This window comes from Oncorhynchus kisutch, linkage group LG8 (genome assembly GCF_002021735.2).
Source record: "Oncorhynchus kisutch isolate 150728-3 linkage group LG8, Okis_V2, whole genome shotgun sequence".
In the NCBI taxonomy this organism is placed as follows: Eukaryota; Metazoa; Chordata; class Actinopteri; order Salmoniformes; family Salmonidae; genus Oncorhynchus; species Oncorhynchus kisutch.
Genome location: NC_034181.2, coordinates 18914283 through 18938514, shown reverse-complemented (window position 1 = coordinate 18938514; position 24232 = coordinate 18914283). Strand labels below are relative to the sequence as shown.

The window sequence follows — 24232 nt, the reverse complement described above, 5'->3', positions numbered from 1 at the left end:
TCTCTACTGTCTCTACTCTCTCTACTCTCTCCTCACTCTACACTCTCTACTCTCTACTGTCTCTACTGTCTCTACTCTCTACTCTCTCTACTCTGTCCTTGCTCTACTCTCTACTCTTTACTGTCTACTCTCTCTACTCTCTCCTCACTCTACTCTCTACTCTCTACTGTCTGTACTATCTCTCTCCTCACTCTACTCTCTACACTCTACTCTCTACTCTCTACTCTCTCTACTCTCTCCTCACTCTACTCTCTACTGTCTCTATTCTCTCTACTCTCTCCTCACTCTACTCTCTACTCTCTACTGTCTCTACTATCTCTTCTCTCTCCTCACTCTACTCTCTACACTCTACTGTCTCTACTCTCTACTCTCTCCTCACTCTACTCTCTACTCTCTACTGTCTCTACTGTCTCTACTGTCTCTACTCTCTCCTCACTCTACTCTCTACACTCTACTCTCTCCTCACTCTACTCTCTAAACTCTCTACTCTCTACTCTCTCCTCACTCTACTCTCTACTCTCTCTACTCTCTCCTCACTCTACTCTCTACACTCTCTACTATCTACTTTCTCCTCACTCTATTCTCTACTCTCTACTCTCTCTACTCTCTAATCTCTACTCTCTCTACTCTCTAATCTCTACTATCTCTACTATCTACTCTCTACACTCTCTACTCTCTAATCTCTACTCTCTCTACTCTCTAATCTCTCTACTCTCTACACTCTCTACTCTCTACTCTCTACACTCTACACTCTAATCTCTACTCTCTCTACTCTCTAATCTCTCTACTCTCTACACTCTCTACACTCTACTCTCTAATCTCTACTCTCTCTACTCTCTAATCTCTCTACTCTCTACACTCTCTACTATCTACTCTCTACACTCTCTACTCTCTAATCTCTACTCTCTCTACTCTCTAATCTCTCTACTCTCTACACTCTCTACTCTCTACTCTCTACTCTCTAATCTCTACTCTCTCTACTCTCTAATCTCTCTACTCTCTACACTCTCTACTCTCTAATCTCCACTCTCTCCACTCTCTAATCTCTACTCTCTCTACTCTCTAATCTCTACTCTCTCTGCTCTCTCTAATCTCTCTATTCAAATCAAATCAAATCAAATTGTATTTGTCACATACACATGGTTAGCAGATGTTAATGTGAGTGTAGCGAAATGCGTGTGCTTCTAGTTCCGACAATGCAGTAATAACCAACGAGTAATCTAACCTAACAATTTCACAACAACTACCTTATACACACACACACGTGTAAAGGGATGAAGAATATGTATATAAAAATATATGAATGAGTGATGGTACAGAACAGCATAGGCAAGATGCAGTAGATGGTATAGAGTACAGTATATACATATGAGATGAGTAATGTAGGGTATGTAAACATATAAAAGTGGCATTGTTTAAAGTGGCTAGTGATACATGTATTACATAAAGATGGCAAGATGCAGTAGATGGTATAGTGTACAGTATATACATATGAGATGAGTAATGTAGGGTATGCGAACATTATATTAAGTGGCATTGTTTAAAGTGGCTAGTCATTTTTACAGCAATTCTTCCATTATTAAAGTGGCTGGAGTACTCACTCTACTCTCTGTGCGCTTGCTACTCTCTCTCTGTTCTTTCTATTTTGTATATTCTCTATGCTCTACTCATTCTATTCTCTCTGCTCTCTCTATTCTCTCTACTCTCTCTACTCTCTCTATTCTCTCTATTCTTTGTTCTCTCTACTCTCTCCACTCTCTATATTCACTCTACTCTCTCTACTCTCTATATTCTCTCTACTCTCTATATTCTCTCGACTCTCTCTGTTCTCTCGATTCCCTGTGTTCTCTCTACTCTCTCTACTCTCTATTCTCTCTACTCTCTCTATTCTCTCCACTCTAGTATCTCTAGTACGTCTAGTATCTCTATTCTCTCTGTTCTCTCTACTATTTGTTCTCTCTACTCTCTAATCTCTGTTCACTCTACCCTCTCTACTCTCTACATTCTCTCTACTCTCTATATTCTCTCTACTCTGTCTGTTCTCTTGACTCTCTCTATTCTCTCTACTCTCTGTATTCTCTCTACTCTCTCTGTTCTCTTGACTCTCTCTATTCTCTCTACTCTCTTTATTCTCTTGACTCTCTCTGTTCTCTTGACTCTCTCTGTTCTCCCTATTCTCTCTATTCTTTCTTTTCTCTTTGTTCTGTCTTATCTCTCTATTATCTCTACTCTCTCTACTCTACTCTCTCTGTTCTATCTATTTTCTTTACCCTCTACTCTCTATACTCTCTCTACCCTAATCTCTCTAATTGCTCTGTTCTCTTGACTCTCTCTGTTCTCTCTACTATCTATATTCTCTTTACCCTCTCTGTTCTCTCGACTCCCTCTGTTCTCTTGACTCTCTCTATTCTCTCTGTTCTTTTATTTTTTTATATTCTCTACTCTATTCTATACTCTACTCTACTCGTTCTACTCTCTCTACACTCTGCTCTCTCTATTCTCTCTAATCTCTCTATTCTCTCTACTCTCTCTCCGCTCTCTATTATCTTTACTCTCTTTATTCTCTACTCTACTCTACTCATTCTACTCTCTCTACACTCTGCTCTCTCTATTCTCTCTACTCTCTCTATTCTCTACTCTCTCTCCTGGTTCTCTCATTGTACGGTCGGTACACAGTACTAGCTGGCAGCTCTGTAGACTCCCTTCCCCCCTCTAGTCTATGTACTGTTCAGCACTGGGCTACAGGCAGCATGTCTGTGTGTGCATGTATAGTCCTCAACACTCACAGATCTCCTTTATCAGATCTCCTATATCAGATCTCCTTTATCAGATCTCCTATATCAGATCTCCTTTATCAGATCTCCTATATCGGATCTCCTATATCAGATCTCCTTTATCAGATCTCCTATATCGGATCTCCTATATCAGATCTCCTATATCAGATCTCCTTTATCAGATCTCCTTTATCAGATCTCCTATATCGGATCTCCTATATCGGATCTCCTATATCAGATCTCCTTTATCAGATCTCCTATATCGGATCTCCTATATCATATCTCCTATATCAGATCTCCTATATCAGATCTCCTTTATCAGATCTCCTATATCGGATCTCCTATATCAGATCTCCTATATTAGTTATCCTTTATCAGATCTCCTATATCAGTTCTCCTTTATCAGATCTCCCTTATCAGATCTCCTATATCGGATCTCCTATATCAGATCTCCTATATCAGTTCTCCTTTATCAGACCTCCTTTATCAGATCTCCTATATCAGATCTCCTATATCGGATCTCCTATATCGGATCTCCTATATCAGATCTCCTATATCAGATCTCCTTTATCAGATCTCCTTTATCAGATCTCCTATATCGGATCTCCTATATCAGATCTCCTTTATCGGATCTCCTATATCGGATCTCCTATATCGGATCTCCTATATCAGATCTCCTTTATCAGATCTCCTATATCGGATCTCCTATATCAGATCTCCTTTATCAGATCTCCTTTATGAGATCTCCTATATCGGATCTCCTCCATTGGATCTCCTGTATCAGATCTCCTATATCGGATTTCCTATATCAGATCTCCTATATCAGATCTCCTATATCAGTTCTCCTTTATCAGATCTCCTATATCAGTTTTCCTTTATCAGATCTCCTTTATCAGATCTCCTATATCAGATCTCCTTTATCAGATCTGCTTTATGAGATCTCCTATATCGGATCTCCTATATCGGATCTCCTATATCGGATCTCCTATATCAGATCTCCTCCATTGGATCTCCTATATCAGATCTCCTATATCAGAGGGCTCAGAGAGAGAAATTAGGGATGTACAGCGCTTATTGGTGGGGGTTGTCAACAGTGATTATGACCCTGTAAAAGATTGCATGCCTGTGACTGTGATGACTGTGATTGTAATGACTGTGACTGTGAATGAGAGTAGAGGGGAGGATGTGTGGGGGGTGCCGTGCACGTGTGTGTGTGGAGATGTGTGTGTGTGTGTGTAGGGGCACTGTGTGTGGTTAACTACGGAGATGTGGGGTGCAGTGAAGGAGGAGACCCCCAGGATACCACGTCTGCATCTGTTGGATGGTAAATGCAACATGAGGGCACAATGTAATGCCTACCTCATCTTATCTTTGGAACATTGTTGTGTAGATAATAGTTGAAGCAGGATCAACTCATGGTTCTTCTATTGCAGCACAAGGATGTTCAGTGCCTAATTGGACAATATTGACCCTTTTCCACTCAATACTTTGATGCTTGTGTGGATAAGGCTACCTACTTACTATCTTGGTTCATTTGTGTAGGTTTTCTGTCTCTTTGAGCAAAGACGTCTGATGTTGGGTTTTCTCTTTCATGCACCTTTTCCTTCTTGATATGTGTATAGTCAGTGTCAGAGTGGTTATGTTTCAGTACCAACTGCTTTCCATTCGGAGGTTGCTCAGGCTTGGTGTGTGAATGTTTTATGATCCTAATGCTATGTGCAGAGAGGAGAGCCATTGATAGTGACACAGCACCAGAGATGAGTGGAAAACTGTCCTTTGTTTGGACAGCTGTATCCTCCATCACCCCATGCTTGATAATCAATGCACTTGGAGAGAGAACTGTATTTACCCTCACTTAGCTCCTCTGGTGGTGATGGAGGATAAACAATGACTGGGGCATTTACAATGACCTGAAGAGATTATTTCACATGCTCATAAAGAAAGGAAAGGATAACAAATTAGTTGAGTGAAGAAGCAGATGTGATTTTTGCTGGATGAAACAACGGTCATCTCAATTTCAACCCCCCCCCCCACCTGCACTCTCTCACTCTCTCTCTCTCTCTCTCTCTCTCTCTCTCTCTCTCTCTCTCTCTCTCTCTCTCTCTCTCTCTCCCTCTCTCTCTCTCTCTCTCTCTCTCTCCCTCTCTTTCTCTCTCTCTCTCTCTCTCTCTCTCTCTCTCTCTCCCTCTCTCTCTCTCTCTCTCTCTCTCTCCCTCTTTCTTTCTCTCTCTCTCTCTCTCTCTCTCTCTCTCTCTCTCTCTCTCTCTCTCTCTCTCTCTCTCTCTCTCACTCTTTCTCTTTATCTTTCTCTCTCTCTCTCTCTCTCTCTCTCTCTCTCTCTCTGTCTCTCTCTTTCCCTCTCCCCTTGCTCTCTGTCTCTCTGTCTCTCCCTCTCCCCATCTCTCCCTGTATCTCTCTCTCCCCCTCTCTCTCTTTCTCTCTCTCTGTCTTTCTCTCAATTCAATTCAATTCAATTTGCTGTATTCTCTCTCTCTTGCTCTCTGTCTCTTTCTCTCCGTCTCCCCCTCTCTCCCTGTATCTCCGTCTCCCCCTCTCTCCCTGTATCTCCGTCTCCCCCTCTCTCCCTGTATCTCCGTCTCCCCTTCTCTCCCTGTATCTCCGTCTCCCCCTCTCTCCCTGTATCTCCGTCTCCCCCTCTCTCCCTGTATCTCCGTCTCCCCCTCTCTCCCTGTATCTCCGTCTCCCCCTCTCTCCCTGTATCTCCGTCTCCCCCTCTCTCCCTGTATCTCCGTCTCCCCCTCTCTCCCTGTATCTCCGTCTCCCCCTCTCTCCCTGTATCTCCGTCTCCCCCTCTCTCCCTGTATCTCCTCTTTCTATCAGATTCAGATTGCTTTATTGCTGTATAGTGGTACAGCATTTCAGGAAATACACTGCAATGCAATGAGGTTAATGAAATCCATTTCATTTCAGTAGTAATAATAACATATCATGTGGACAGGTAAAACACTACTGCTGTTTTACTGTGTGATCTTTGATCGATATATTTAATGAAATAAAACATATTATAAAAAGAAGATGGTTACACGATATGTTGCTTTTAAGGTATATAGAATGTAAATACATCAAGGAATGAATGTTCATGGACTGTCCCTCAGGCTATGGCAATCAGACATCTGTCAGTAATAGCTGCTCCCTTACCCAAATTACTAACAAGCTTTATGTCATTAGTAAATGCACAGAAGTTGGGGATTGATTGAGCTATTTTCTTTTATATTTATATCTATTGTCTCTCTACACTGTCATTGTTATTTTGTTGAAGTTTGTCTATTCAAGGATATCTTGATAATGGGTTAATTCACTGACAATTTGAGAAATTGACAGTTCTACATATGTCTCATTGATTGAATTTAATGATGGTGAGTAATTACTACCCTGAACAAAAATAAAGACGCAACCTGCAACAATTTCAGTTACAGTTCATATAAGGAAATCATTCAATATAAATACATTCATTAGGCCCTAATCTATGGATTTCACATGACTGGGAATATAGATATGCATCTGTTGGTCACAAATACCTTTTAAAAAAGTAGGGTTGTGGATCAAAAAAACAGTCAGTATCTGGTGTGACCACGGTTTGCTTCATGCAGCACGACACATCTCCTTCATATAGAGTTGATCAGGCTGTCGATTGTGGCATGTGGAACATTGTCCCACTCATCTTCAATGTCTGTGAGAAGTTGCTGGATATTGGCGGTAACTGAAACACGCTGTCATAGACGTCAATCCAGTGCATCTCAAATATGCTCAATGGGTAACATGTCTGGTGAGTATGCAGGCCAGGGAAGAACTGTGACATTTTTCAGCTTCAAGGAATTGTGTACAGATCCTTGCGACATGGGACCGTGCATTATCATGCTGAAACATGAGGTGATAACGGCGGATGAATGGCACGACAATGGGCCTCAAGATCTCCTCACTGTATCTCTGTGCATTCAAATTGCCATCGATAAATTGCAATTGTGTTCATGCCTGCCCATACCATAACCCCACCACCACCATGGGGCACTCTGTTCACAACTTTGACATCAGCAAACCGCTCACCCACACGATGTCATACATGTGGTCTGTGGTTATGAGGCCGGTTGGACGTACTGCCAAATTCTCGAAAACAGTGTTGGAGTCGGCTTATGGTAGAAAAATTTACACTCAAAATTCTGGCAACAGCTCTGGTGGACATTCCTGCAGTCAGCATGCCAATTGCACTCTCCCTCAAACCTTGAGACATCTGTGGTATTGTGATGTGTAAAAAAAACTACACATTTTAGATTGGCCATTTATTTATTGTCCCCAGCACAAGGTGCACCATGTTGTTTAATCAGCTTCTTGACATGCCACACCTGTCAGGTGGTTGGATTATCTTGGCAAAGAAGAAATGCTCACTAACAGGAATGTAAACAAATTTGTGCACAAAATTTAAGAGAAATAAGCTTTTTGTACATATGGAACTTTTCTGGGATCTTTTATTTCAGCTCATGAAACATGGGACCAACACTTTACATGTTGAGTTGATCTTTTTGTTCAGTGTAGATAATAACCTGCTGTGGTTCATTCAGACTGTTCCAGGTTGGTAAATGTGTGTTTTTCACCATGTATATCCGAGCCGCTGGCAGTATGGCCTGTCTTACAGCCAGATGTTAACCTGAAACATAAAGATTTAAGCAGATCCCGGTACCTGGAAACTCATAACCCGCATCATGCAGACTGACTGCAAGACCAAAACATTCCTGGTGAGAAAATGTAATTGTTTGTGCTTGTAGTGGTTTGAGTTCATGAAATGCCACCACCATTGACGGTGAATGAATAAATACCATCTATCCCTTTGAGAGCACCTATTTGATTTATATAGACTAATCCTTCAATCCAGTAGATTGTCGTCTGTAGTATTGTGCTTTGCTTTTGTGCTTTGATTGTGTGTTATGTCTGCTGTTCACATCACATTTGAGACTGACACATATGAATGTATTAAGCCTTATAAAAGGCCTCTTTCCTGTGTCACTCCCAGAATTGGCCTCTGACTGACAGCCCCTCCGCCCGAATAGACAAAAAGCTCCTGACAGATTAGTTATCACCACGGGAACAAAGATTCTCTCAAAAAGAATCCAATGTCTTAAAGTGTTGAACACCCAGACGGTTTTTAATGTTACTCTGATGCTAATGTGAGAGCTGAGTGGAGGGGAAGCGCTGGCAGCCTGTGAGTGCATCCCAAATTACACCTTATTCCCTATACAGTGCATTACTGTTGAACAGAGCCCTAAAGGACCTGGTCGAAAGTAATGCACTATATAGGGGATAGGGTGAGATTTGGGACACTGTCTGTGTTCCCGGGGCCTTTGTGTTGCCAACGTTATAACTCCATTGGTGGCATCCAAGAGATGAAAACAGCTGGCTGATGATGGGACTGTGACTCGCCAGTGACCCCACATATTGGAATGCACACACCATAGCATCGAGTTCCCTGGACAAGACAGGCCTCATTGAGGGGGCAGACAATTTAAATTGGGATATGGTAAATGGGAGACCCATAAAGTGTATGACCTGGGGTCGTATTAGTGTGTGAAAGGATGGTAGTACTCTCCGTGAGGACACGCGACACACTGTCAGCCTTTCATTGATAGGGACAAACAGATGTCCTCATATCACAGCCAACATTCCTGCCTCGATTTCCGAGTGGGAAAAACCTCTCCTTCCCGTCATAAAGCCTGTCAATGCTGTGCAGAATACCCCACAGTATTCAAAAGAAAGCCTTCAGTACTTTGGATCTCCTTGAATAACCTAAAAATCCCCTCGGTTCATTTACAAGTGGATGAAGAAGGCAACATGGTAATTCACCTAATGTTATTACTCTAAACCTTTTCATCAAGTTGTCTACTGTACGTTGTTAGCAGAAGTACTGGACAGCTGCCTCTGCAGTTTGCGAGGGAGTAACTAGGACCAAGGACAGAGAAAGTTGTCCTTTCCTCTGTCTGAATTCACTGCTGCAGTGCAAAGCCAAAGTTGGGGAGCAACACGGTGAAATGCTCCCGAGACCACATGCCTGCAAGGTGCTCCCTCTCCAGGAAAGGGATTTTTCTGTCCACCATTGGACAGAAAATCATTGTGCCTACCACAGACAAGCAAGTAGACAGTTATTCACCCATAAAGCCACTATAGAGCCATGCTGCATTATTGTCTGAAGGTCTGTTTGTCTGTGAGGGAATTGGATCCTGCTGAGAATTTTCCTCTTTTTTTTTACTTGACTCATGTTGTGTCTGGTCATAGTGCCACTTTGTATATGTAAGCAATTAAGTTAACAAGCGCTCTCTAGAGGTAACCAATATGAAGCCACAGTTGCTCCCAGCTCTCTTGTTTCTTGTTATGGTGCTGCAATCAGATCTCTGTCGAGCTCGTCTTGCAGCAAGATTTGATGACCTGAGAAGGTGTTGGCTGCTTGAAAGTTCATCCTTGTCTTCATGGTCAGCCAGACTCAATAAGATACAGTACATTATCAACACATAACATCATACAGTGCCTTCCAAAAGTATTCACATCCACTTTTTCCACATTTTGTTGTGTTACAGACCTAATGAAGACGTTGTGTCACTGGCCTACACACAATGCCCCATAATGTCAAAGTAGAATTATATTTGAGACATTTTTACAAAATAATAAAAAACGAAAAGCTGAAATGTCTTTAGTCAATACGTTTTCAGCCCCTTTGTTATGGCAAGCCTATATAAGGTCAGGAGTAAAAATGTGCTCTGATAATAAGTTGCATGGATTCACTTTGTCTGAAATACTCGTGTTTATCATGATTTTTGATAGATTACCTCATGTCTGTACACCACACATACTATTCTCTGTAAGGTCCCTCAGTTGAGCAGTGAATTTAAAGCACAGATTCAACCACAAAGACCAGGGTGGTTTTCCAATGCCTCGCAAAGAAGGGCACCTATTGGTAGATGGGTAAGGAAGACAAAAATAGAGGAAGAAAATCACTCAGGGATTTCACCATGAGGCCAATGGTGACTTTAAAACAGTTACAGTTGAATGGCTGTGATAGGAGAAAACTGAGGATGGATTAACAGCATTGTAGTTACTCCACAATTACTAACCTAAATGACAGAGTGAAAAGAAGGAAGCCTGTACAGAATACAAATATTCCAAAATATGCATCCTGTTTTTAATAAGGCACTAACGTAAAAAATGTGTCAAAGAAATAAACTTTATGTTTTGAATACAAAGTTTTATGTTTGGGGCAAATCCAACACAACACAACTGAGTATCACTCCTCATATGTTCAAGCATGGTGGTGGCTGCATCATGTTATGGGTATGCTTGTCATCGGTAAGGTCTAGGGAGTTTTTTAGTATGAAATGAAATTGAATAGAGCTAAGCACTGGCAAAAACCTAGATTAAAACCTGGTTCAGTCTGCTTTCCAACCCTTACTGGGAGACAAATTCTCCTTTCAGCAGGACAATAACCTAAAACACAAGGCAAAAATATACAGTTGAAGTCGGAAGTTTGCATACACCTTAGCCAAATACATTTAAACTCAGTGTTTCACAATTCCTGACATTTAATCCTTGTAAATCTTTGGTCAGCTGGGATCACCACGTTATTTCAAGAATGTGATATGTCAGATTAATAGTAGAGAGAGTGATTTATTTCAGCTTTTATTTCTTTCATCACATTGCCAGTAGGTCAGAAGTTAACTTTCATACAATCACAAGTGCAATACACCAAAATAAAGCTTAACCTCATGTTAATCTAGCCACCGTGTCAGATTTCTAACAGGCTTTAAGGCGAAAGCAAACCGTGCTATTATCTGAGGACAGCACCCCATCAAACAAACACATGACAATCATATTTCAACCCGCCAGGCGTGACACAAAACTCAGAAATAACGATATAATTATTGCCTTACCTTTGAAGATCTTCTTCTGTTGCCACTCCAATATGTCCCATAAATATCACAAATGGGCCTTTTGGTCGATCAATTCCGTCATTATATACCCAAAATGTCCATTTATTTGGCGCGTTTGATTCAGAAAAACACTGTTTCCAACTCGACCAACATGACTACAAAGTATCTAATAAGTTACCTGTAATCTTGGTCCAAACATTTCAAACAACTTTCCTAATCCAATTTTAGGTTTTTAAAAATGTAAATAATCGATCAAATTGAAGACAGGATAAACTGTGTTCAATAGCGGATAAAATGAAAGTGGAGCGAGCTCCAGGTAAACCGCCCCGAACAAAACAGTCCACTTGGCTATACACCCAGAAAGGAAAGAGCTACTTCTTCATTACTCAAAGGAAAAACATCAACCAATTTCTAAAGACTGTTGACATCTAGTGGAAGCCATAGGAACTGCAAGTTATTTCTATCAAAACGGGAAATAGAAATCTAATGGAAAACAGATGGACCTCAAAAAAAAATCCTTGGATGGATTGTGCTCAAGGGTTTTGCCTGCCAAATCAGTTATGTTATACTCACAGACATTATTCAAACGGTTTTAGAAACTTCTGAGTGTTTTCTATCCACATCTGCTAATAATATGCATATCCTAGCTTCTGGGCCTGAGTAGCAGGTTGTTTAATTTGAGCATGCTTTTTGATCCGGACGTAAAAATACTGCCCCCTATCCCAGAGAGGTTAAGCCATTTTGCCACAACTTTGGAAGTATGCTTGGGTTCATTGATCATTTGGAAGACCCATTTGCGACCAAGCTTTAACTTCCTGACTGATGTCTTGAGACGATGCTTCAATATATCCTCAGAATTTTTCACCAGTTCCTCATGCAGAAAAGCACACCCACAACATGATGCTGCCAACCCCGTGCTTCACGGTTGGGATGGTGTTCTTTGGCTTGCGAGCCTGCCCCTTTCTCCTCCAAACATAACAATGGTCATTATAGCCAATTAGTCCTATTTTTGTTTCATCAGATCAGAGGACATTTCTTCAAAAAGTACGATCTTTGTCCCCATGTGCAGTTGCATACCGTAGTCTGGCTTTTTTTATGGCGGTATTGGAGCAGTGACTTCTTCCTTGCTGAGCGGACATTCAGGTTATGTTGATATAGGACTTGTTTTACTGTGGATATGGATACTTTGTACCTGTTTCCTCCAGCATCTTCACAAGGTTCTTTGCTGTTGTTCTGGGATTTATTTACACTTTTCGCACCAAAGTATGTTCATCTCTAGGAGACAGAACGCGTCTCCTTCCTGAGAGTATGGTGGCTGTGTGGTCTCATGGTGTTTATACTTGCATACTATTGTTTGTACAGAATAACGTGGTACCTTGTGATGTTTGGAAATTGCTCCCAAAGTCTACAATTTGTTTTCTGCGGTCTTGGCTGATATCTTATGATTTTTGTCCACAGGTGCACCTCCAATTTACTCAAATGATGTCAATAAGCCTATCAAAAGCGTCTACAGCCATGACATAATTTTCTGGAATTTTCCAAGCTGTTTCAAGGCACAGTCAACTTAGTGTATGTCAACTTCTGACTCACTGGAATTGTGATACAGTGAATAATAAGTGAAATAATCCGTCTGTAAACAATTGTTGGAAAAATTACTTGTGTCATGCACAAAGTAGATGTCCTAACCAACTTGCCAAAACTATAGTTTGTTCACAAGAAATTTGTAGTGGTTGAAAAACCATTTTTAATGACTCCAACCTAAGTGTATGTCAACTTCTGACTTCAACTGTATATGTAGTTGCTTACCAAGAAAACATTGAATGTTCCTGAGTGGCCTAGTTACAGTTTGTACTTAAATCGCCCTTGAAAATCCATGGCAAGACTTGAAAATAACTATTTAGCGATGATCAACAACCAACTTGACAGAGCTTGAAGAATTGTAAAAAATAATAATAATGTGCAAATATTTTACAATCCAGATGTGCAAATCTCTTAGTGACTTACCCAGAAAGACTCACCCCTGTAATTGCTGCTGAAGGTGATTGTTACATGTATTGACTCAGGAGGTTAAATACTTATCTAATCAAGATACTAGTGTTATATTAGTGTTTTATTTTTCTTACATTTTTTGCAAAAGTTTGAATTCTTCTTCTACTTTGACATTGCAGAGTACTTTGTGTAGATAATAAAAAATAAAACATGTTAATCTATTTTAACCCCACTTTGTAACAACAAAATGTGGGAAAAGTCAAGGGGTGTTAATACTTTCTGAAGGCAGTGTAGTTAGAATAAAGTCAAACACATGCAGATTTTCTTGTCATTGCTGTGTGGTGTTAAAACTAAAGGAAAGGAAGTGGGATGAATGACTGGAGGTCTAGGTTGTTACGACTGTCTGCTGAAATGAATGGTTAGATGTGCTATAAAGGCAGCAGATGAGCCAGCTTCTCCCTGGCGCTGCCTGCCACACAGAGGTTGAACTAATAAACAGGTGATCACCAACAACATGGTAAAAAGATCTCATGAACAACGACTGGTATGTGTCCTCTCCGTCTGGACTGGACTACAAGAGCAGTGTGTGACAGACCTACATGGGTTACCAGCAGTAGAGAAAATTGATGGGCTCTGTCCAGAGATGAGAGACATTTTGACAATAAAATTGAGTCTCCGGCTGTCTGCCTGCCATTCTATTCCCCTCCCATGTGCATTCACAGCATCCTAATTTGTCTTTGTATCTCAATGTCAGAATGGGAAATTGCTTTTCGGTTCTGTAAATGTGTGTTGACTTTTTGTAACAGTCAGATAAGTTGGGATAGGATCTAAAGCAACCCTGTGTTTCAATCAGGGTGATACTGTTCACCCCTGGCTAGGTGATCTCACTAGCTGTTCATTGTCTGAATCCCAAATGGCACCCTATTCCCTATGTAGTGTACTACTTTTGAAGGTGCACTATATAGGGAATAGGGTGCCATTTGGGACTTAGCAGTGCATTGCGATAAGTGTTTGTGCTGGTGACACTGTCCTCCAACCCCAGCCTGTCTTATCAGACATGAACACACCAACCAACCCACTCCCCTGCTATCTGTGGCATCAGATACACCAGGGTCATGGGAGATCAATAACATGGGGCTTGATTTATATGAAACCAAGCCCTTTCATCCCGAGAAAAAAATAAGACCATATTTCGATTTAAAACTTTCAAGTAATTTTATGCTTTTCCCAAACCAAGGAAAATTATAAGCTATATGCCAGGAGGGGATATAATCAAAACATTGTAACACATGATTTATTTAATATTCTCCCTTCCCTGAGTGTTTACCCCTTAGTTTAGAAACATACTGTACAGTGCCTTCTGAAAGTAGTCAGACCCCTTGACTTTTCCCACATTTTGTTAAGTGAAAGACTTATTCTAAAATGGATTAAATAAAATAAAAAATCCTCAGCAATCTAAACACAATAACCCATAATGACAAAGTGAAAACATAAAAAAAAAATATTAGCTCATTTATACACATTTTAAAACAGAAATACCTTATTTACATAAGTATTCAGAATTGAGCTCCAGTGCATTCTGTTTCCATTGATCATCCTTGAGATGTTTCAACAACTTGATTGGAGTCCACCTGTGGTGAATTCAGTTGATTGGACATGATTTGGAAAGGCACATACCTGTCTATACAAGGACCCACAGTGCATGTCAGAGAAAAAACCAAGCCATTAAGTCGAAGGAATTGTCCGTGGAGCTCTAGGGAAGGGTACCAAAAAAATTCTGCAGCATTGAAGGTCGCCAAGAACACAGTGGCCTCCATCATTCTTAAATCGAAGAAGTTTGGAACCATGAAGACTCTTCCTAGAGCTGGTCGCCCAGCCAAACTGAGCAATCGGGGGAGAAGGGCCTTGGTAAGGGAGGTGACCAAGAACCCGATGGTCACTCTGACAGAGCTCCGGAGTTCCTCTGTGGAGATGGGAGAACATTCCAGAAGGACAACCTTTACTGCAGCACTCCACCAATCAGGCCTTTATGGTAGAGTGGCAAGACGGAAGCCACTTCTCAGTAAAAGGCACATGACAGCCCACTTAGAGTTTATCAAAAGGCACCTAAAGACTCTCAGACCATGAGAAACAAGATTATCTGGTCTGATGAAACCAAGATTCTTTGGCCTGAATTTCAAGCATTACGTCTGGAGGAAACCTGGCACCATCCATACGGTGAAGCATGGTGGTGGCAGCATCATGTTGTGGGGATGTTTTTCAGTGGCAGGGACTGGGAGACCAATCAGGATCGAGGGAAAGTTGAACGGTGCAAAGTAGGGAGAGATTCTTGATGAAAACCAGCTCAGAGTGCTCAGGACCTCAGACTAGGGCAAAGGTTCACCTTCCAACCAGAAAATTACCTTAAACACACAGGATATGCAGAGAAGAATGGAGAAACTTCCCAAATACGGGTGTGCCAAGCTTGTACTGTCATACTCAAGAAGATTCGAGGCTGTAATTAGTGCCAAATATGCTTCACGAAAGAACTGAGTAAAGAGTCTGAATATTTATGTAAATGTGATCTTCCGTCTTTCGCAAAATGTTCTAAAATCCTGTTTTCGCTTTGTCATTATGGAGTATTACGAGTAAATTGATGAGGAAGAAAAACAATTTCTTAAAGGTCCAACGCATCAGACATTTTTATCTCAATATCAGATCATTTCTGGGTAACGATTATGTACCTTACTGTGATTGTTTTCAAATAAAATGATCAAAAATAAACAAAAATAGTTTCTTATCAATGAGCAATTTCTTAAGCAAGAATTTTGCTTGGACTGTCTGGGAGTGGTCTAAGTGGAGAGGGAAAAACTGAAAACTAGCTGTTATTGGCAGAGAGGGTTGGAACTCTCTTTCTTATTGGTCTATTAACTAATTTACCTGCTGGTAACGTCACCAGGCAGGCCAAAACTCCATCCCATGAAAACAGGCTGACATTTCAGCTAGTCTGTTCAAACAGCTCTTACACTAAAAGAGCATTTTCACAATTTCACAGTATAGTTCCAACCTCATAGTGTGGAAGTACATATAAAACACAGCAAAATCATGTTTTTGACTGCACTATGCCTTTAAAGTTAATCTTGTGGGGTTATTTGCATTTCTGCCATTATTCAATTCTAGTTATCATCAACATGGAAATGTATACAGCTCAGAAATACCAAACACATTTAGGCTACATTTAATGTGAGGTGAAATTCCTTATGACCTCTGTGACCTGTCCAACAGCCAGATATGAGGGTCAGTTTCTGTGTCGTTACTATCTAGGCCTTTCATCCACACAAATGGAAGTGTATTGTGTTTATTATGACTGCTCAAAACAATTAGTTAGAAACCAATCAGTGAGCCCAAACCTGCCACAGCTGACTGCCCTTTAAATCGGATCCAGGCCAGAGAAAATAAATGTCTGAAGGGTGCCTGCGTCCAGTCGTCCACTAGCAAACTAGACTGAGAGGGCTTGTTTAGAGGCAGTGGACTGCGTTAGAGGCTGCATCCAAAATGGCACCCTTTTGTTTGTTTCTTCCAATGTGTTAGGTCTTGGGCACAGTCAGTACCATCAGTGAGCCTCATCCCTCTAAAGCATGTGGTGCCTTCCCCCCCTCCCTTTGAATGGATAAGATGATATTGATTGACTGCTTCGTCTACGGTGTTTTAAAAAATGAATTCCTGCGTCGTTTTCAACTCAGTTCAACACTGTGCAATATCAGTAAGGGTTGTGTACTGTTTGATCGATCGAGACAAGGACAGAGAGCACAGGGTTTCCCATTGTTGCAAGGTGATAACTTTAGAAACCCATTTTGGTGAGCAGCAACAACATGACTGAGGGCTGGAGTTTACAATCGATCCCATTTCTCACTCGCACTCGCATTCAATCCACGTTATAAGTCATACAGGAAATCAATTTCTGTGTTTGATGATTATCACTCTCAGCCATACAGCTATAGTGCTGGCCTCAGCAACTATCTCTCCTCTCCCCCCTCACCCTCTCTCTCTCTCTCTCTCTCTCTCTCTCTCCCTCTCTCTTTCTCTCTCTGATTGTGACCTTCGTGGAGATTGAAACAAACACTTTAACCGCTCCAGAAGAGGACATTAGTAGAAACCCTTTCACCTTGCAGGTGTTTTTTAATGATTTATGTACATATCAAACCATTTCAATATTAGCCAGTGTGTCCTCCTTATCGCCAAGCTTCTCTTTAAAGATTAATTTTGAAATGTGATAAGAGAGAGTTTTTTTCCGGGCTTTGTAGTAAATGGAAGATGTAAGTGTGGCAGTTTGATGTGTTGTATTTTCTCATGATCTTTTGTTGGAGCAGAATTTCCTGGTCATTGAGCCTCGTACTCTGATACCATGGTCTATGAGCCTGATACTCTGGGTCAGTACACATCCACTGAGATATTTTGTATGGCGTCTCTCAAGGTGAAAAGATCCTCCAGACAATAACTGGTCATTCACCTCCTCACGAGCGACCCAGATTAAATAAGAGTGTGTGCCAAGGAAGGCAAGCCCGTCTTTGCCATGGGTGACCTACAAAACTAGGCAAGCTTGATCATTTCTACTGAAACGAAAAGCATGCTTTTCCCCTGCCCCCTGTTTAACATACTGGGGATGTAGATACAGTCCTGGGAGTTGGTTGAAGAAATCATTGAATATGTACAGTTTTTACACATCAAGTGTGCCAAACTGTTTCATTATTCAGTTTGTTTGTTGTGTAGTTGATGTGACTGATACAGTAGACAGTAGTACACTCCAGCAATGCAACTGCTTCCTTTTTACTCCTCGGGCATATCTTCCATTTATCATTAGCAGACAGTCATGATCTGTATTAGCTTGCGTTTATGTCATGAAACACATGTGCCCGCAGAATGATGACGCTTGCCTTCCTTCCTGCTCTATCAATAGTTATTATTTTTAACCAAACAGATTGGTTGCAGTGACATGCCAAACTGTGCATGGTGAACAGTTGTCTTTTCTAGTGATTTATTTTGACTGTACCATATGGAACAGTGAGTATTAGTTAAGATAGATTACCAAGGGACAACTGGTAGTCAATTTTTAGCCCAGTGGACCTGTATTTCTTGGGTTTTTAAAGGAAAGAAAATGGGCCGGTTATTGATTTTGGGTCCCAGTCCGCCCCTGTAGGCTAGAGTGATAATTAAGTTTGCAGCATGGGGGCCAGGCTGAGCTGAGTTTGAAAGAAATCCTGGCTTCTGCATATAACGTCTGAAATCCTCTACAGGCGGAAAGCTCCCTCTCATCAATCATAAACTGCTCATCCAGAACCAATTGAAATAACAACTTCCAGTGTCTTAAAGATGGGACAAGGAAAGAAAATGTAAGGCACTCCTGGAAAAGCAATCATCGACAGAATAGCAATAATTGTTCATTTCCCCTGAAACTAGAGGTTAACGTGGGAAACGGTAGCAGCTATGCTAAGCGATTAAACATTTATAACAAAAATCTTACTTGCGCCTATTCCCTAAATAGTGCCTTTATTTTGACCATAGGTCTTGGTCAAAAGAAATGCACTAGGGACTAGAGCGCCATTTGGGATACAATCGAAGGAACATTTTGTAGTTTATAGGCAAAACTGTAGCTTATAGGGATTCCAATGGCCTGCAGGGTCCTGGTTTTCCCTCTTGCTGTGTTCAAGCCTCATCCTCTTCCTTCTGCTTTGTGTTAAATAAGTGCACTCACTGGATTTATTGAAGGATCAAGATCCTACAAGACTTACACAGTACAGAAGGAAAAAACAGCACACAGAGGAGAGTCTTCATCAGAGAAGAAAAAAATCATGTTTAGTACCGTAAGGTAAAGGAGGATCATGGCTTTCATTGGTTGGAGTTGGAGCCACAGTGCCATGGTTCTTACATTACACTAATGACAAAGGCAGGGAGGTACAGTCAAGTATGAAAGCAGATTTATGTAAAGAAACACTTCTGGGGATTAGATTTAATCTCTATGGGGTATCAGTTCTGTCTCACACAATATTTTATTTTCCATAGAAGTAGCTACAGTAGATTAATGTAGTTTCGTCCTTATTTGATCAATCAAAATCATGTCAACCTAGTTAAAACTATCACATAACAGTCTAAACCTTATCTAAACCGCATTGAATAACAGATTCACTATATGGAACAACAGAAACGCCCCCCAAAAAATACAAAAGAAATTTGTTCTGAAGTGTCTGTCCTATATCTGAGAGATATAAGAAAGATCAGGAAACATTAAAAACAAAAAAGAAATGTACATTTTTTTTTTCACTGAACAGTCTCCATATGTAGACTACTGTACATGGCCAAAGGTATGTGGACACCTGCTCGTCGAACATCTCATTCCAACATCTTGGGCATTCATATGGAGTTGGTCCCCCCTTTGCTGCTATAACAGCCTCTGCACTTCTGGGAAGGATTTCCACTAGATGTTAGAACATTGCTGCAGGAACTTGCTTCCATTCAGCCACAAAAGCATTAGTGAGGTCAGGCACTGATGTTGGGCAATTTGGCCTGGCTCGCAGTCAGCGTTCCAATTCACCTCGAAGGTGCTCGATGGGATTGAGGTCAGGGTTCTGTTTTGGCCAGTCAAGTTCTTCCACACCAATCTCGACAAACCAGTTCTGTATGGCCCTCACTTTGTGCACTGGGACAATGTCATGCGGAAACAGGAAAGGGCCTTCCCCAAACTGTTGCCACAAAGTTGAAAGCACAGAATTGTCTAGAACGTAATTACTTGTTGTAGTGTTAAGATTTCCCTTCACTGGATCTAAGGGGCCTAGCCAGAACCATGAGAAACAGCCCCAGACCATTTTTCCTACTCCACCAAACTTTACAGTTGCCACTATGCTCGGTAGTGAGTGTTGCAACTGAGGGAAAGGACCATTTTCATGTGCTACGCTCTTCAGCGCTCTGCAGTCCCGTTCTGTGAGCTTGTCTGGCCAATCAATTCACAGCTGATCCGTTTTTGCTCCTAGACATTTCCACTTCACAATAACAACACTTACAGTTAAACGTGGCAGCTGTAGCAGGGCAAACATTTGACTAACTGAGTATGACGGTCCCATGTTGAAAGTCATTGAGCTCTTCAGTACGGCCCTTCAACTACCAATGTTTGTCAATGGAGATTGCATGGCTGTGTGCTCGATTTTATACATTTGTGAACAACGGGTGTGGCTGAAATAGCCAGATCCACAAATTTCCACAGAGGCGTCCCATTAGTGTGCAGCCCAAACTCTGCGGGCGCTACATACAGAGGTTGGAAGATTGGCTCTACCAACAAGCCCCATCGGCTGTACCGAATTCAGAGCAAAACGGAGAACACTATTGTGTTTGTGAGAGTCTCATCTTTCCATAGGAGGGGTCTTAATAGTTTGCAGGATAAACCGATGTTTGGACGGAGAGATGCGTTGGACTGAGAAACTTTGAACAGATATTTTCATGGGGATTTTTTAATTATGCTAATTGGTTTTCCACAGGGGTGCAGACATCATCTCTAATCCCCATGATCATTATGTATGTCCATATGGCAGGGTCAGAGAAGGATGCTGCTTTGCTTGTTTTGAGATCTGTAGACTCATTCTTCTTTGCCATTTTTTTTTAATGAATCAATCCAAACCTTTGCTAAGGGCTGTAACCTGGCACTCCTCGTTGCGTCGTGCAGAGAACACCTCCTCGGGCCTTATTGCTTAAATGGGCACCATTGTTAAGACAGATGAATAGTCAATACTGCAAAGTTTTGAATGAGAAGCTTTTGAAGACGGGACTTTGTTTGAAACCATTCCCAGCTGTCCTCTGTGTGGGGTGGGTATAAAACTGAAGTGTTGCCGGCTCAGTACCACTCATACAATACTGGGCTAATATAGATCACTTGCACTGAATATGTGTGCCAGCCAGCAGGTTCTTCTTTCCCTGGTAAAATTCCCCTCACATTGGCCACATGGCAGCCAACTGGCTTTGTTGCGGTCTGAGAAGCTAACAATAGAGTAAAAACAAGTGAGAGAATTAGAAAGCAGCAGCAGTCAAATAGTGTCAGGTCTGAGTTGGTGTGCCAGCGACCAGCTGCATTAGCATCAAACCATGGCCACGGGGGTCTGCTGATGGAAGTCCAGGAGGGGAGGGCGTTTTCTTCGTTTCCCATGGTAGAAAAAAGCTACAACTGTCTGTTATTCACAGTATCATCTAATAATAACGGTATGGTCACAAGAAGCTGGCATTAGCTTCTCCTGTCTGTAGATAGTTGATTCTGATTAGACATGTTTTATTCCTTTCCACTTATTTTTGGAATAATACTGTGTTTTGCCAAAGCCACAGATTTGCTAAATACTGCCTCACACAAAGAGTAGTTTTGTCTCTCAGGGAGGGTTGGGTCCCTTAAAGGTTCATGTGGAGAGAAGCCAGCCAGCCTCCAAAGTGAGAAAGCCAACCATCCGTCCAGAACTAAAACCCCAGCAGCAGCTCAAAGCAATTTTCTGGCTATTTTGTTGATTTAATCCCTGGTTTGCGATGCTCAGGCACTGTGGAGTGAGTGTGTGTGTGTGTGTGTGTGTGTGTGTGTGTGTGTGTGTGTGTGTGTGTGTGTGTATGCCTGTGAGGTGGGGGGTAGCTTTTTAGCACCCCTAGGGTCCAGATCTTAGCGCTCCCATTAGTGCTCTTACTGTGCGTACATCACGGAGGCACTCATCCCTGTCTGTCGAATCAGCGGCTGGCTACGTGGGGCTGCTGAAGCTGAGATCAAATCAAATCAAATCAAATTTATTTATATAGCCCTTCGTACATCAGCTGATATCTCAAAGTGCTGTACAGAAACCCAGCCTAAAACCCCAAACAGCAAGCAATGCAGGTGGAGAAGCACGTGGGATCAGCCGTGGGATCCCATCCTCTGTATCCCTGTGACTGGAGCTCATCTGTCAGCCAGCCTAATCACACGTCAGCCAGCCCTGGTTCAGGAGACCGAGCAGACAGAAGCAGAGCAGCTCCTCACAGCACAGGATGCTACCTGTTCATGACTTCCCTGTGCCAATGACTGTCCTGTCTGTCAGCCCCCCACCGTCTGCTCTCACAGGGGAGAGTGTAGAAATGATGTACTTACTGAAGATGAGGAACACCAAATAAATGGTGCAGAAAAGTTAGTATTTCATTAGCTTGTGGTACAAAACACACACACTTTTATTGAAGGCAGGAAATCCATTGTTACATTTGTATTTACACTCATGTCCCCACGTATAATGTGCCAATAACGAGGTATTTCTAAATATGTCACTCTTAACTTAAACTAAGTGACCTAATAGTTACTTAATACCATATTGTTAGGAATAGTCTTCACAAATCCCCCCTTTATGTCAACATCTATTCTTGTGTTCATACAGAACATGTAGTTAATGCTTCACGTTCAAGCTCGGTTGCCCACAGTGGAGAATACTTTAACTAACCTGTATTTACAGTGGATAATACTTTAAATAACCTGTATTTACAAGAGAGAATACTTTAACTAACCTGTATGTTTTATCTAACCACAAGATTAAAGGAAAGAAATCAAACTTTTACTGCCTGTCTCTAAACCACAATTCAATCTCGGCACATTTTCCAGCAGACCATTACTCTTAAACAACATGTTGCAGGAGCACAGGAGGTTGGTGGTACCTTAATTGTGGAGTAAGGGCTCATGGTAATGGCTAGAGCGGCATCGATGGGATGATATCAAATACATGGTTTCCCATTTGCTCTGTTACAGCCATTATTTTGAGCCATTCGCCCCTCGAGAACTTGTTCTCAACTAGCTTACCTGGTTAAATGAAGGTGAAATAAATTAAATGAAAAAAATGATTTAACAAAGCAGCCTCATTGCTCAGGAGCCTTGCCAAACAGCCCAGTAACTTCTGGTTTAGAAAGAATCATGTTACCAAATGAAGCTGAATGGCCGTCTGTAGAGCAGTGAGGTGAATGCTGATCTGACCCTTGGGGAGCCCTGTGATGGGTACCAAATGGCACCCTATCCCCTTTACAGTTTACTATTTAAAAAAACAACTAATGCCCATAGTGCTCTAGTCAAAAGTAGTGTACTATAAAGGGAATAGGGTGCCATTTGGTGCGCAAACTGAACACCCGGCCACTCCGTGTGCCACTAGGCTAGCCAGGAACCTGCAGATGGTCTCCCCCTCATCGGTATTAATCTGTCAGCTTGGGTTGTGGTATAGGGAGTCGGGAAGGGGAGGGAGAAGGGTAGCTCCCCACTCCCCACATGCAGGTGTTGCCTGCTGTTTATGGCAGCCTGTCATGAGAAACCCGGACGGAGAATAAGCTCGAGCAGTACTCAAGGTCACAGCACACCACCCCTGCAGTAATTGTCCCTGCAGTGTTAGTCCTCAGAGAAATAGACAAAATAATGCCACAATGTCATCCACTAAGTGTCTGTGTCCTCCACTGTGACAAGGGGGGGTTGAGATGGGGTGCAGGCAGGCAGACCGGTATACAGGGAGACTAGAAACAGGCAGTCAGGCAGTCAGGCAGGCAGGCAGGCAGGCAGGCTGCAACAGGATCATGTATTGAAGGGGGACTGTGGAAGGTTAATGACATTTCACTGCAGCCAAGTGGTCCCATGTGTATCAGGGTGTTTTGTGTTGGTCACTGTCAGCTCCGTACTGGCTAGCAAGACCAACCTGGAGACCAACATAGTTCTGAGTTTCATAACTTGAGAATTCATAGTTGGTTGAGATTTTAAATAGATAAAGTAGCTACTGTAATACAACATACAGTATTTGTCAAAATCTCTCTCAACTCTGTTTCCTTGCTTTTTCATACATACAGTTTATCTGAAGGCTGACCTTCTGCTTCTATTCACATTATGTTTTCTTTATTTATTTTTCTTTCTTTCTTTCTTTCTTATTTCTTTCTTTCTTTCTTACACACAAGGGCATCTGCGCCATCTCCCAGATAGAAGGACTCCATTCTCCTCCACCGTCCCTGACCGCTCACAAGCGCCCCCAGCAGGACGTGACTGGACCTGGTCATCAGGGTGATGAAAGGCCTGCTCCTAGGCTGTGTGACCATGGCTGTGCTGCTTCAACTCTCCAGCACCGGCCTGGTCAAGAAGATCATCCGCCACCGCAGAGAAACCCTGAGAGAACCCTCTAAGAACCTGACCCTGCCCCACCCTGACCAACCAGTGGTCTTCAACCACGTCTACAACATCAACGTCCCCTCCAGCTCCCTGTGTTCCGTAAACATGGAGAGCCCAGAAGGAACCAAGGTCAAGCCTAAACGAAGTCCAGTCCAGTCGGTCATGCAGGGCATGGAGAACAAGGACCACACGATGGACGGAGAGAACCAGATCGTGTTCACCCACCGCATCAACATCCCCAAGCAGGCATGTGGCTGTGACAACCACATGCCTGATATGAAGGACATCTTTAGCAGACTGGAGATGCTGGAGTCTGAGCTGTCCAGCCTCAGAGAACAGTGTGGCAGTGGAGCTGGTTGCTGTGGAGCCCAGGTTACAGGTATAGCACAGAACAT

General features: G+C 42.1%; 1 protein-coding gene across 2 annotated transcripts in view; it reads left to right on the top strand.

Moving 5' to 3' along the window:
* Positions 1-24232, top strand: part of LOC109896117 (tenascin) — an 82822-nt gene that overhangs the window by 1678 nt on the left and 56912 nt on the right. For both annotated transcript variants that reach the window (XM_031829753.1, XM_020490372.2), the window contains exon 2: positions 23630-24216. In XM_031829753.1, coding sequence (XP_031685613.1) covers positions 23736-24216 — 481 coding nt within the window. In that variant the 5' untranslated portion in view covers positions 23630-23735. The remainder of the gene's footprint in view (positions 1-23629; positions 24217-24232) is intronic.